The sequence below is a fragment of the Cervus elaphus genome, chromosome 6, assembly GCF_910594005.1.
Source record: "Cervus elaphus chromosome 6, mCerEla1.1, whole genome shotgun sequence".
NCBI classification, from domain to species: Eukaryota; Metazoa; Chordata; class Mammalia; order Artiodactyla; family Cervidae; genus Cervus; species Cervus elaphus.
In genome coordinates, this window is record NC_057820.1 from 25,643,951 (window position 1) to 25,657,171 (window position 13,221).

The 13,221-nt window shown below is 40.0% G+C and overlaps 1 protein-coding gene across 2 annotated transcripts in view; it reads left to right on the forward strand.

Annotated features, from left to right (window-relative positions):
• Nucleotides 1–13,221, forward strand: part of G3BP2 (G3BP stress granule assembly factor 2) — a 36,487-nt gene that overhangs the window by 7,916 nt on the left and 15,350 nt on the right. For both annotated transcript variants that reach the window (XM_043906461.1, XM_043906462.1), the window contains exon 2: nt 10,912–11,030. In XM_043906461.1, the coding sequence (XP_043762396.1) occupies nt 10,936–11,030 (95 nt within the window). In that variant the 5' untranslated portion in view covers nt 10,912–10,935. The remainder of the gene's footprint in view (nt 1–10,911; nt 11,031–13,221) is intronic.

Here is a 13,221-nt window from a genome sequence, read left to right on the forward strand (position 1 = left end):
GATCTTCATAGAACTGGTCAACTTGAGCTTTTTCAGCATCAGTGTTTGGATCGTAGATTTGGATTACTGTGATATTGAATGGTTACCTTGAAAGTGAACCAAGATCATTCTGTCGTTTTTGATGTTGCACCCAAGTACTGTATTTCAGACTCTTGTTGACCGTGAGGGCTACTCCTTTTCTTCTAAGGGGTTCTTTTCCCACAGTAGTATATAAAATGGTCATCTGAATTAAATTCAGCCATTCCTGTCCATTTTAGTTCACTGATCCTGAGATGTTGATATTCAGTCTTGTCCTCTTCTGCTTGACCACATCCAATTTACCTTGATTTGTGGACCTAACATTCCAGGTTCCTATGCAATAATAATGCTCAAAATTCTCCAAGCCAGGCTTCATCAGCACATGAACTGTGAATTTCCAGATGTTCAAGCTGGATTTGGAAAAGGCCAAGGAACCAGAGATCAAATTGCCAACATCCACTGGATCATCGAAAAAGCAAGAGAGTTCCAGAAAAACATCTACTTTTGCTTTATTGACTATGCCAAAGCCTTTGACTGTGTGGATCACAACAAACTGTGGAAAATCCTGAAAGAGATGGGAATACCAGACCACCTTATATGCCCCCTGAGAAATCTGTATGTGGGTCAAGGAGCAGTAGTTAGAACTGGACATGGAACAGCAGACTGGTTCCAAATTGGGAGAGGAGTATGTCAAGACTGTATTTTGTCACCCTGCTTTTTTAACTTATATGCAGAGTATATCATGAGAAATGCTGGACTGGATGAAGCACAAGCTGGAATCAGGATTGCCGGGAGAAATATCAATAACCTTGGAAACGCAGATGACACCACCCTTATGGCAGAAAGTGAAGAACTAAAGAGCTTCTTGATGAAAGTGAAAGAGGAGAGTGAAAAAGTTGGCTTAAAACTCATTATTCAGAAAACTAAGATCATGGCATCTGGTCCCGTCACTTCATGACAAATAGATGGGGAAACAATGGAAACAGTGAGAGACTTTATCTTTTTGGGCTCCAAAATCCCTGCAGATGGTGATTGCAGCCATGAAATTAAAAGATGCTTGCTCCTTGGAAGACAAGTTATGATCAACCTAGATAGTATACTAAAAAGCTTTAATAATGTCTCATTAAAAAGGAGACGTTACTTTACCAACAAAAGTATCTAGTCAAAGCTGTGGTTTTTCCAGTAGTCAGGTATGAATGTGAGAGTTGGACTATAAAGAAAGCTGAGCGCCTGCAAGAGTTGATGCTTTTGAACTGTGGTGTTGGAGAAGACTCTTGAGAGTCCCTTGGACTGCAAGGAGATCAAACCAGTCCATCCTAAAGGAAATCAGTCCTGAATATTCATTGGAGGGACTGATGTTGAAACTGAAACTCCAATACTTTGGCCAGCTGATGTGAAGAACTGACTCATTGGAAAAGACCCTGATGCTGGGAAAGATTGAAGGTGGGAGGAGAAGGGGATGACAGAGGATGAGATGGTTGGATGGCATCATCGACGTGATGGACATGAGTTTGAGTAGGCTCCGGGAGTTGGTGATTGACAGGGAAGCCTGGCAGTCCATGGGATCTCAAAGAGTCGGACAACACTGAGCAACTGAACTGAATATTCCAAGTTCCTATCCAGTATTGTTCTTTACAGCATCAGTCTTTACCTTCACCACCAGACACATCCAGAGCTGAGCATCATTTTCTGCTTTGGCCCAGCAGCTTTATTCTTTCTGAAGGTGTTAGTAATTGCCCTTCATTCTTCCCTAGTAGCATATCAAACACTTTCTGACCTGGGGGCGTCCTCTGGTGTCATACCTTTTTGCCTTTTCATACTCTTCAGGGTTTCTCGTGGCAAGAAATCTGCAGTGGGTTTCCATTCCCTCCTCCAGTGGATCGTGTTTTGTCAGAACTCTCTTGCTATGAACAGGGCTTGGCTTATAGCTTCATTGAGTTAGGCAGGCCCCTTCACCAGGAGAAGGCAGTGATACATGAAGGGGAGCATTAACTTTATCTTTGAGTAATATTTTGGAAACTCATTTATGTTGTTGCATTTTGCGTGCTAAGTCACTTTAGTTGTGTCTGACTCTTTGTGACCCTATAAATGTAACCTGCCAGGCTCCTCTGTCCATGGGATTTTCCAGGCTAGAAGAATGGGCTGCCAACCCAGGGATGGAACCCATGTCTCTTAGGTCTCCTGCATTGGCAGGCGGATCTTTACCACTAGTGCTGCCTGCATATTATCAGTAAATTGTTTTTATTGCCAAGTAGTATTTGATTATTTGAATTTACCACAGTTTGTTCATTCACCTAGCTAATGATCATTTAGTTGTTTCCAGGTTTTGAGTGTTAATAAAGCTGCTACAAACAACATACAGGTCTCTGTGTAGACATATGCTTAATTTCTTTTGCATAAATATCTAGGAATGGAATTGCTGGGGAATATGAGGCATGTATGTTTACTTTTATGAGAAACTGCCCTACTGTTCTCTAAAGTGACTACCTTTTTTCAATTCCTACCAACTTTCCCATCCTTGCAAGCACTCAGTATTTTTAGATTTTGATGTTAGCGTTATTAGAGGTATTTAGTGCTGTGTCATTATGGTTTTAACTTCAATTAAAAGACAAGTATTTGCTTATTGGCTTTGCTGGGTCTTGTGCTCCTCTCTACATGCAGCAAGTGGGCGCTGCTCATTGCGGTGCCTTCTCTCTTGTGGAGCGTGGGTTCTAGAGCACAGACTCAATGGTTGTGGCGCATGGGCTTGACCCACCAGGCACCTCTGTCCATGGGGATTCTCCAGGCAAGGATACTGGAGTGGTTTGCCATGCCCTCCTCCAGGGGATCTTCCCAACCCAGGGATCAAATCCAGGTCTCCTCCATTACAGGTGAATTCTTTACTACTGTCTGAGCCACCAGGGAAGCTGAAAAATACTTGAGTGGGTAGCGTATCTCTTCTCCAGGGAAACTTCCTGACCCAGGGATCGAACCAGGGTCTTCTGCACTGCAGGAGGATTCTTTACCAGCTGAGCTACCAGGGTTGCAACTAAGGGCTGGGGCAGCTAAAAGAAAAAAAAAAAAACTAGAATATAAAAGATTGGCTTTCAAAATGTTTTGAAATTACATGATTAATGACTTAATTATTTTTTCACTGGCATTCCCACATTGCGTCAGATGGTAAATAAAACACCTGCAATGTAGGAGACCCAGGTTTGGTCTCTTGGTCGGGGAAGATCCCCTGAAGAGGGGAACGGCCACCCACTCCAGTATTCTTGCCTAGAGAATTCCATGGACAGAGGAGCCTGGCCAGTTACAGTCCATGGGGTTGCAAACAGTTGGACACAACTGAGAAGCAAATAAACAATTGTCATAACACTATGTAAGTTTGTGTACAGCAAGATGATTTGACTTACATACATTATGAAATGATTATCAATAAGTGTTTGTCCATCCTCTCATACAGATAAGAAATTACAGGAATAGAAAGAAAAAGTTTGTGATGTGACCTCTTTGTATTTACTGTCTTAACAGCTTTCATATATAACATAGAGCAGTGTTAATAACATTTATCATGTACATTACATCCCTCATAGCACTTTTAGAAGCAATTGAAATACCTTTGTATTTTGGTAGGCTCCTTCTCTTAAGAGTGTTTTGTTTTGTTTTTTTTTTGCCTTGCTTTGTGGCATGTACAATCTTAGTTCCTTGACCAGGGATGAAACCCCTGCCCTTGGCAGTGGAAGCGTGAAGTCATAACCACTGGACTACCAGGGAATTCCCTTTAGAAGTCTTCAGTATCACAGGTTTGTTCAACAGTCTTTTTTAATCCCTGTAAGTACAAAGTAATGGTAGATGCTGCAAAGAATCTCTTGAGCATCTGCTGGAAGCATAACACTGCCAGGCTTCCGTTTAGTATTAACTTAAAGAATCTTCCAAACAGGAGAGGGTTATGCCTGTGCACATGCACACATTACTGGGACTAAACATGTTAATAAAAAGAGCCAAAGATGACGCGTGTAGCACTTAGAAGAAGAAATGATTAGTCCTGCCTGAGGGACCTAGCTAAGAAAGCCAGGTAGGGTTGGACTAGGATCTTGAGTATGTTTTCAAAAAGCCCATGAGGGAGAATTGATGGTTTTAAAGAGATGGTCATTCCCTAAATATTTTCTCTTTTATTAATAGTTCTGACTTGGAATACTCACTTCATCTTCTGCATGCCAGATTTCTATTCCTGTTCCAGTTCAAGTGGTACATCCTTTGTGGTAGGGCTATAGCATTTATCACATTAGATAATTGCATTTAGGAATTCTATCTCCCGCTGGACTTGAAATTTCTTTGGAGCAGCAGATCAAGTTTGTCATATTCACCTCCCTTTTTCCTTGCATAGTTTCTGGCCCTTAGGTAGTATGTATTTAATAAAGATTGAATGAATTTGTATTGTCTCAACCTATTTATCCAGCTGGTGTTGAATGAAGTAAGACAGTAGCCTAGAGTATGAAAATTGCAAGTTCTGGGAAAGATGCTAAGTGGTATGATATTCTCGCTTATTCGGTCAGTCGTGTCTGACTCTTTGCAACCCCATGGACTGTAGCTCACCGGGCTCCTTTGTCCCTAGGTTTCTCCAGTCAAGAATACTCGAGTGGGTTGCCATTTTCTCCAGGGGATGCTCCCAACCAAGGGATTGAACCCAAGTCTCTTGCATTGCAGGTGGATTCTTTACCATCTGAGCCACCAAGAGCATAGAATTTGTTTAGAGAAGTGAGAAGTGTAGTAGAAGGTTCATTTGAAATGTTGGTTAGGGCTGTGTATGTCAGCCTGGATTCCTGTGGAAGGCATAATACTTCAAACTGAATGCAGGTGTTTGAATTTTATGTGTACAATGAATGCTACACATGATACAAAAGTTTGGAAGACTCTTTTTTCTTTAATGAGGGCGTTACAGTTAGAAAAGTTATTTATTTTTGGTCGTGGTGGATCTTTGTTGCTGTGTGTGGGCTTTCTCTGTTGGAGTGAGCAGGTGCTGCCCTTCCTTGTGCTCAGGCTTCTAACTGAGGTGGCTTCTCATTGCTGAGCACCTGCTCTAGGCGCAGGGGCTCAGCAGTTGTCGTGCATGGGCCTAGTTGCTCCACGGTGTGTGGAATCCTCAGAACAGGGATCTCACCCCTGTCCCCTGCATTGGCAGGTGAATTCCCATCCACTGTACCAGTTTGGAAGGGGTGTCCCAGTTTGGAAGGCTTTTGAGAAAGAACTGAAAGAGTCTGAATTTAGTGAGAAACAGAAAGGATGGGACAAATTCCAAGAGATTTTTGAGTTGTCAAGATTTTAGTTTCAAGCTTTTTAAAGAGGGCAAGTCACTTAGGACTTTCAAGCAAGAAAGGTGGTGGCATCATTAACAGAAACAAGGAAACTGCTTTATCTGTATAAGGGAGAGTGTATGTATGTATTGGTTTACTTACGAGATCATGTGTGCGTATTTAGCAAGGGGTTAAGATGTTAAATTTGAATTCTAGCAGAGACTACATACACATTTAGGTAAATCTGGGAGCTGAAGCTGTTTGATGATCAGAAATTGCCATATTAGAAGACAGACCTTGAGAACTTTGCATTTTGATGAGAAGGAAAGTTGCCTCACGGTAAAACTCTAGAAGAGTTAGGAGGAGGTGAGCATCAGTGGTGATGCAGACTGGTAGAAGACTGAGGTCACTGGATTTTTGAGAATCATGACATTCTAGAGAATTATGTTTAACGGAGAGCTTGGATTATAATATTTAAGAGGGGAGTAGATAAGGGGAAGACTAAGAGAGATGCATGGTTAGTAATTTAGGTCAGAATATGATTAATAGAATGCAGAGTGCATGATAGCTCCTTGAAAGAAAAGTTATGACCAACCTAGACAGCATATTAAAAAGCAGAGACATATTAAAAGCAGAGACTTGGCCAATAAAGGTCCATCTAGTCAAAGCTATGGTTTTTCCAGTAGCCATATATGGACATGAGAGTTGGACTCCAAAGAAAGCTGAGTGCTGAGGAATTGATGCTTTTGAACTGTGGTGTTGGAGAAGACTCTTGGAGAGTCCCTTGGACTGCAAGGAGATCCAACCAGTCCATCCTAAAGGATATCAGTCCTGAATATTCATTGGAAGGGCTCGTGCTGAAGCTGAAACTCCAATACTTTGGCCACCTGATGTGAAGAACTGACTCATTGGGAAAGATCCTGATGCTGGGAAAGATTGAAGGTGGGAGGAAGGAGAAGGGGATGACAGAGGATGAGATGGTTGGATGGTATCACCGACTCAATGGACATAAGTTTGAGTAGGCTCCGGGAGTTGGTGATGGACGGGGAGGCCTGGTGTGCTGCAGTCTATGGGGTCACAAAGAGTCAGACACAACTGAGTGACTGCACTGAACTGAGTGCATGATAAAGTACTTTGAGAATGCAGGGGAAAGACAGGAACGAATAAAAAGATGTCTGAAGATACACAGGAGTTACAGGCAGAGTTAGTGAATGACCTCTGAGGTAGTTGAGGTTCTGTTAAATAGTATGGAAAGCCAGATGTAATCAGGTTGGTATCTTGATGAATAAATAGGGTGATACTGCTTTTAACTGACAGGAAAAGAGTACCTTTTACACTGTACATTACAGTGTGACAACAGTCTCCACATGTTCATGTGTTTTGGGAGAAAGTAGGACTTTATAGGAGAATTTGACATTTTGAAAAAAGGTGTTAGATGATAATTGCTCTTTGAAGCTGATTTGAGGCTAACAACCTTCTGAAGATTCTTTTTGTACATAAGTATTCTTAAATCTTGGCTATCTTTGTTGAACTATATAGTCTTGTAGGCTTGACTAAAGATCACTTCTTAATTTGTGAGTTGAGAAATCGCCGTCTCAACAGGCTGAGACTTTCGTGGCCTTCGGGAAACCCTTTCCTTACTTTCATGTTCAGCGTTTTATTTTATAAACAAACGTAAGTGGAAGGACCCAAATTCCGTAAATCTCTTGCCTGTGACTTGGGTTCTTTCCTGTGAATGCATTTCCCCACTCCCACTCCAGGGGAGAAAGCTGAAAGAGGGCAGTTGTTTGTGTAAGTGTGTTAGTCACTCAGTCGTGCTCAACTCTTTGTGACCCCATGGACTGCAGCCCACCAGGCTCCTGTATCCATGAGATTTTCCGGACAAGAATACTGGAGTGGGCTGCCATTTCCTTCTCCAGGGCATCTTGCCGAACCAGGGATTGAACCTGGGTCTCCTGCGCTGCAGGCAGATTCTTACTGACTGAGCTACAAAGGAAGCCCTTGTAGCTTCCCTTGTTGTTTGTGTAGAATACATGAATTAATCTGTTGTTAAAAGTAGAGTGAGGTTGCTTTCCATACCCCTCCCCCCATACTTTTTACTTTCTGGTTAATGTAGTTGATTTCCCATCAGTCAATTATATTTTAGCCCTCTAAATTGAGTGCATTTAAGTCAGTGTATTTAATTGGAACACCGTCCTCTATGTAACATCTTCATTTCATCTACTCCCTGTGGGAGTCTCCCTGTAACTTTTAGAAACTGGACTCTGCACAGCTTCTTAGGTATAGCTGTTTGTTTAGGCTTTCACCAGGTTAGCACTGCTTTATCTCATTCCCCATTCAAAATTCACTTTTCAGGTTATCTCTTTTTGAATAAATGTAATTTATTGGGTAATCAAGTAAAAAGTTGCCCCCACTGCCAGTTTCCTTGCCTGTCTCTCTGATATAAATTGATGATCCCCGGCTTCATGGCCATCAACTTCAGTGACTGTAAAGGTAGTGGGCAATGTGAAACCTCTCTTGAACTTTGTTACAAAAACTCCAGTGTATTTTGACCTTTCTTTGATATTGATTTGTGTGATACTTTTTTTTTTTTTCACTTTTTCGTTGTACATAGGTGACAGAAATTCCAGGTGAATTGTGTACTTTATAAATGTGTTGGGAAATGGGGATAAGTAACAAAGTCTCACTGAAGAAAATCTGGAAGTAGAGAAGAAAAAAAGGGAAAAATGAGAATCCCCAAACTCAGAAACAATACCTAATAGTGTTTTTTGTCATTGACCTTTGAACAAAACTGTTTTGTACATAATATTTTATTCAGAGGGTAAGTTAGTATCTTGCCACAGCTTAACATCAGTTGTTAACAGTAGTTTTAAATGTGCATAATTTCCACGTTTTTGTTGTTTTATAAAATTTTACTATATGTCTCCTGTTCCTCAATCTCGCCTATCATTCTTAATAAAAACACTGCGTTTTTTTCTTCATTATTTTTTAAGGCTGTTTACTTGCCTGTGTCTTCGTTGTGTCACAGAGGTGCTTTCCTTGAGGTGCTTGGGCTTTCTGGTTGGGGTGCATGGGCTCAGTGGTTGCAATGCCTGGGCTTAGTTGCTCTGTGACAGGTGAGATCTTAATTCTCCAACCAGGGATCAGCCCCAGCCCCCTGTATTGCAAGGTGGATTCTCAAACTTTGGGCGATCAGGGGAGTCCCTGCTTCATTTCTTTAAACATAGTAAATAAGTCTCTTCATGCATCAGGATCTGTTAATCCTTATTGTTGGAGGATTTTAGGTTTGGGGGAAACTAATGGCACCTGAAATGACTGTGTCTAATTTTGTTTTGTGCATTAACTTTTTTTTTTAAATGAGTTGATTTAATTGTAGGTGGCACAAAATTTAAGGTAGAGCAAAGATTGAAGAACAGATTGCCTGGATTCTAGGCTGGGTTTACTTTGGCCTCACTAGGATAGAAATGACTAAGGGAGAACTGAAGGGATAAGCCACTGTGAACATTTCATTTCTTGAATGTGCCATGGGCTCCAAGACAGCACTTTATTCTAGCTTATTTGTTGTTGTTTAGTTGCGAAGTCATGTCCAACTCTCTTGTGACCCCATGGACTGTAACCCGCCAGGCCCCTCTGTTCATGGGGTTTGGATTTCCCAGACAAGAATATTGGAGTGGGTTGCCATTTCCTTCTCCAGTGGATCTTCCTGGCCCAGGGATTGAACTCACTACTCCTGCATTGGCACATGGATTTTTTACCACTGAGCCACCAGGGAAGCCTTTTCTTCTAGCTATAGGTGGCAAAAAAATTTTATGGAAGAGAATGCAAGTGTTTAAACAGCAGTGGAAGTAATGATTACCATCATCTGAGGCATAAGGAACAGCTTTTTGCCAGATTTCCAAATTCTGCCTGTGGCCCGGGGCGCCTTCCGCATGGCCTTCGCTTTCAGCTCCTGCAGCTTCTCTGCACCTCTTTTTGTTACTGCTTCAGAGCTTCACCTTCTCATCTCCTTTGCCTGTTTCTTTGGCTGCTTCAAGGACTTCTTGCCACTGCCCCTCCCCCCAGACCCTGGCACTGGAAGCAGTTAGGCATTATATAAAAATATGTTTTTTTAATATCGACTGAGTTTCAAGACAATCGCAAAAGGAGAAACAGGGAACCTAATACAGCATTATGTAAAAATTGAGTTGGGAGTCACCAGGATTAATTTAATAGAGTTTTGTCTGTAGGCTCCTTTATGGCTGGTATCTGATTATTAAAAAGCATCACAGTTTTAGTGATAATGGTGGGCTATCTTTGTGAAATTTTTAAAAGGGGACCTACTTTGAGGGAATTCCCTGGCAGTCCAGTGGTTAGGGGCTTCCCTAGTGGCTCAGAGGTTAAAGCGTCTGCCTGCAATGCGGGAGACCTGGGTTTGATCCCTGGGTCTGGAAGATCCCCTGGAGAAGGAACTGGCAACCCACCCCAGTATTCTTGCCTGGAGAATCCCATGGACGCAGAAGCCTGGTGGGCTACAGTCCACGGGGTCGCAAAGAGTCGGACGCGACTTCACTTGCACTTTTCCAGTGGTTAGGACTTCTTGCTTTCACTGCTGAGGGCATGAGTTCTGATCCTTGACAGGGAGCTAAGATCCAGCAAGTTTAGTGCAGCAAAAAAACCCACATTGAAGTTTATTTGTTAACAGGAATTTAAACTGCATCTTGATTTGCTCAGTAGTTTCACACACACAAACGTGTATATACGTGTATTTAAACTAGTGATACTCATATTTTCTCTTTTTTCCTCCCATTTCTCTTAATTCCTAGTGTTATGACTTTTACTGTATGGAGGGTTATAGACATAAATTATTTACTTTAAATGATGAAAGGTTATGTTTCTATTTTTATTTTTACTGGTTTATCTTTGAGAGTTGGGGCTGAGAGGTACGTTTAGGTCGCACCTAACCCATTCTGTTCCCTGTTTGCTTGTCTGTATTCCATGATAGATTATAAACTCCGAGGGCTAGAGTCCTGTTCACTGAGGTATCCCACTTTATATGAACAGTGTCTGACATGTAGTTAGATAATTAATAGCAAGAAAGGTTGAAAAGACATACACTAAATGTGAAACACCATTATCTGAGTAGAGTATTGCTGATTTTTAATGGTAATTATTATGATTTTGAAACAGTGAAATTAATCCCTAGAAGGCAAGAGTATTATATAAAGAAGACAAAAGCTGTTACTGTCTATAAGCGTAATCTCCCAAGTCCTGAGTTGTGCCCTCTGCCTAGTTTTCAAAATAAACCATTATAATCTAAGATTGTAGGAGATAATGTTCCCCAAAGGAAAAATATACTGTGAGTAAAAAGACTTTATTATGGTGTCACCTAGTCTGAGACAGCACTGGACTTGCCTCTTCGCCTTGTATTGAGACATAGGGAGATCAAGAAAGAGAGACAGAGAGACGAAGAGGAAATGGCAAATGTTGGAGGTTGTAAGTGGTTATTGGGAATTTATTATTTTACTGTTACTTTTTAATACGTGATTTTATTTTCATTTGAATGGCTAAGAAAATTTGCTTCATAGTATTTAACAAAGATGACTTTTAAGAGTTATTATTCTTATGTTTGCTTCCCTAGTATTTGACATTGTGCAGCAAAGAAATGGTTATGGAGAAGCCCAGTCCGCTGCTTGTAGGGCGGGAGTTTGTGAGGCAATATTATACTTTGCTGAATAAAGCTCCAGAATATTTACACAGGTAAATTTTAATTGGATTATTTACTATTTTTATTTACTTTTATTTTCTTGAATATGACTGCATATAAATTTTGTCTTTCCTGTCTCCTCGCGTCCTGACAAGTATCTTTACAAAGCTCATCCAATAGTTTAACAATCTGATGGCATAAAACCCATCTTTTTCAAGTTTCCTCCTTGAATGAAATCCACAGTAAGAAAAACACTCCTTATCAGATCCCATTATATAACACATTCACATCTGTACACACACACACACACAATTACATGGTCTGGTATTTTATGTTTCTTTTTTTTTTTTTTTTAACCACAGACTTGACCAACTAATGGGTTCTAGTCTTGATTGAAATCACAGGTTAAGTTTCGTTTGGTTTTTGTGTGGTTTTTAAAAGTTCTCTGTAGCAGCGTTAGGAAATGAATCAGTTAATTGATTTCATTTGTGAAAATTCCTTCAGATTGATTCACAAGAAAATATTCCTTTGTGAGACGGCAAGAGTAGCCTTGTTTACTATTTTGGCAAGACACGTATATGAGCTTATTTTTTTTCCGGAGACTGAAATGAAATTGATTTATATTATGGGTAGTATTTATAGTTTTTGTTCTACCTAGTGTATTTTTTAGTAGGTCGAAGATACGTGAGACCTTTGTAAGGATTAGGCTTTGCCGGCGTTTTTGCTGTAGAACACACTAGCCAGATGAGTTAGGATAAGTGTGTCATTGCTGCTTCGCCTGGGAAAGACTGTTAAAGGACTTTTCTCTTTAGATACAGGTTCTCTTTATAAATGTGCTGGGCATTCTAAATTTCTGTTTTGCATTGTGCCCTGCCATTGTTAAACATGTGTGTAATAGTCCCTATATTATTCCAGGAGACATTTTAAGATAACTAACACTGCCCCCCCAAAAAAGAATCCGTACCTGTACATTTTTCTGATTATAAAAATAAAAACATGCCTGTTGATAGTATATGGAAGTTTGAGGGAGAATGGAATTATTAAGGCTTTTCATTATCTGAAATTTTGTCTCACAGTGTAGGTATTAGCATTTTTAACTTTTTCTTTTTATAACAAGGAAGGGCAAGACTCTCTACCATAATTTCAGGTAACAGCACAGACTTCTGTTTTATACTTAGCTTGTATAGCAGATTTCCTTACTCATAAAAAATTTAAGTTTGTTTTAAATTTTTCAGTTACTATCACTGTAGCGCATATCCTTACACGTGCAGTTTTGGGCATCTTTCTAGTTGTTTTCTTAGGATACCTTCCTAGAAAATAGAATTGTTAAGTCAAAGGTATGATTTTCTCTAAAGCTTTTCCTATGCACACTTAACAGCCAAATTGTCCAAATGAAAACTGTATACATGCTTGCCGGTAGTACATGAGAGAGAACAGTGTAAGACATTAAAAAAAAAATACGGGTAGTGGTTAAAAGCCTGGGTCTGGAGCAAGCTGCTCTGACTTGGTAGGTGTGTAACATTTGAGTTAATTTAACCTTTTCTGAACTTCAGTTTGTTCATTGAGATAACAGCACTTATGTTAGTCCTGAGGTTGTTAGGAGACTAGAATGAATCACTACATGTGTAGTGCACTGAGAAAGTTGTTTGTCATAGAGGAAGTCTTCCATGTTTTACTGCAATAGGAGCAGTTTTGCATATTTGATAACTTTAATTTAGGAAGATCTCCTAGTTGCTTTATGTAATACCAGAGAAGCACTAATTTATCATGTACTTAAGAGCAGTATAAAAATATTGAGAAATTAGATGCTAAAATAATATATATATATATATATTTTTAAACTTGACCTCTGAATTATTTCAATTAAGTCTAAACTTTTAACCTTAGCCTTTGGAATTAGTAGTCATTTGGAACTCTTAGTAGAATGAGTGTTAAATAGTATCTGATTCCAAACAGATCTAAATAACGTAAGTTTTTACATTTGACAAAAATGGGTAAATAAACAGCAGCGTCGGTATTTAGAATATATTTTGAATGTCTCATTTTCCCACTTAACAGCATATAGATACAGTAAGATGAGAATAGCTAAAGACAGTATAACTAATAGCCGGGCACACTAAAAATTCTATGTCATTGCTCATTTAATCCTGACAGTACCTCTGTGGAGAAGTTAACTCTTGTTCCATGTTACCAAGGAAAGTGAACTTGAAGACTGTAAGTCTCAAGGTTACACAGCTAATCAGT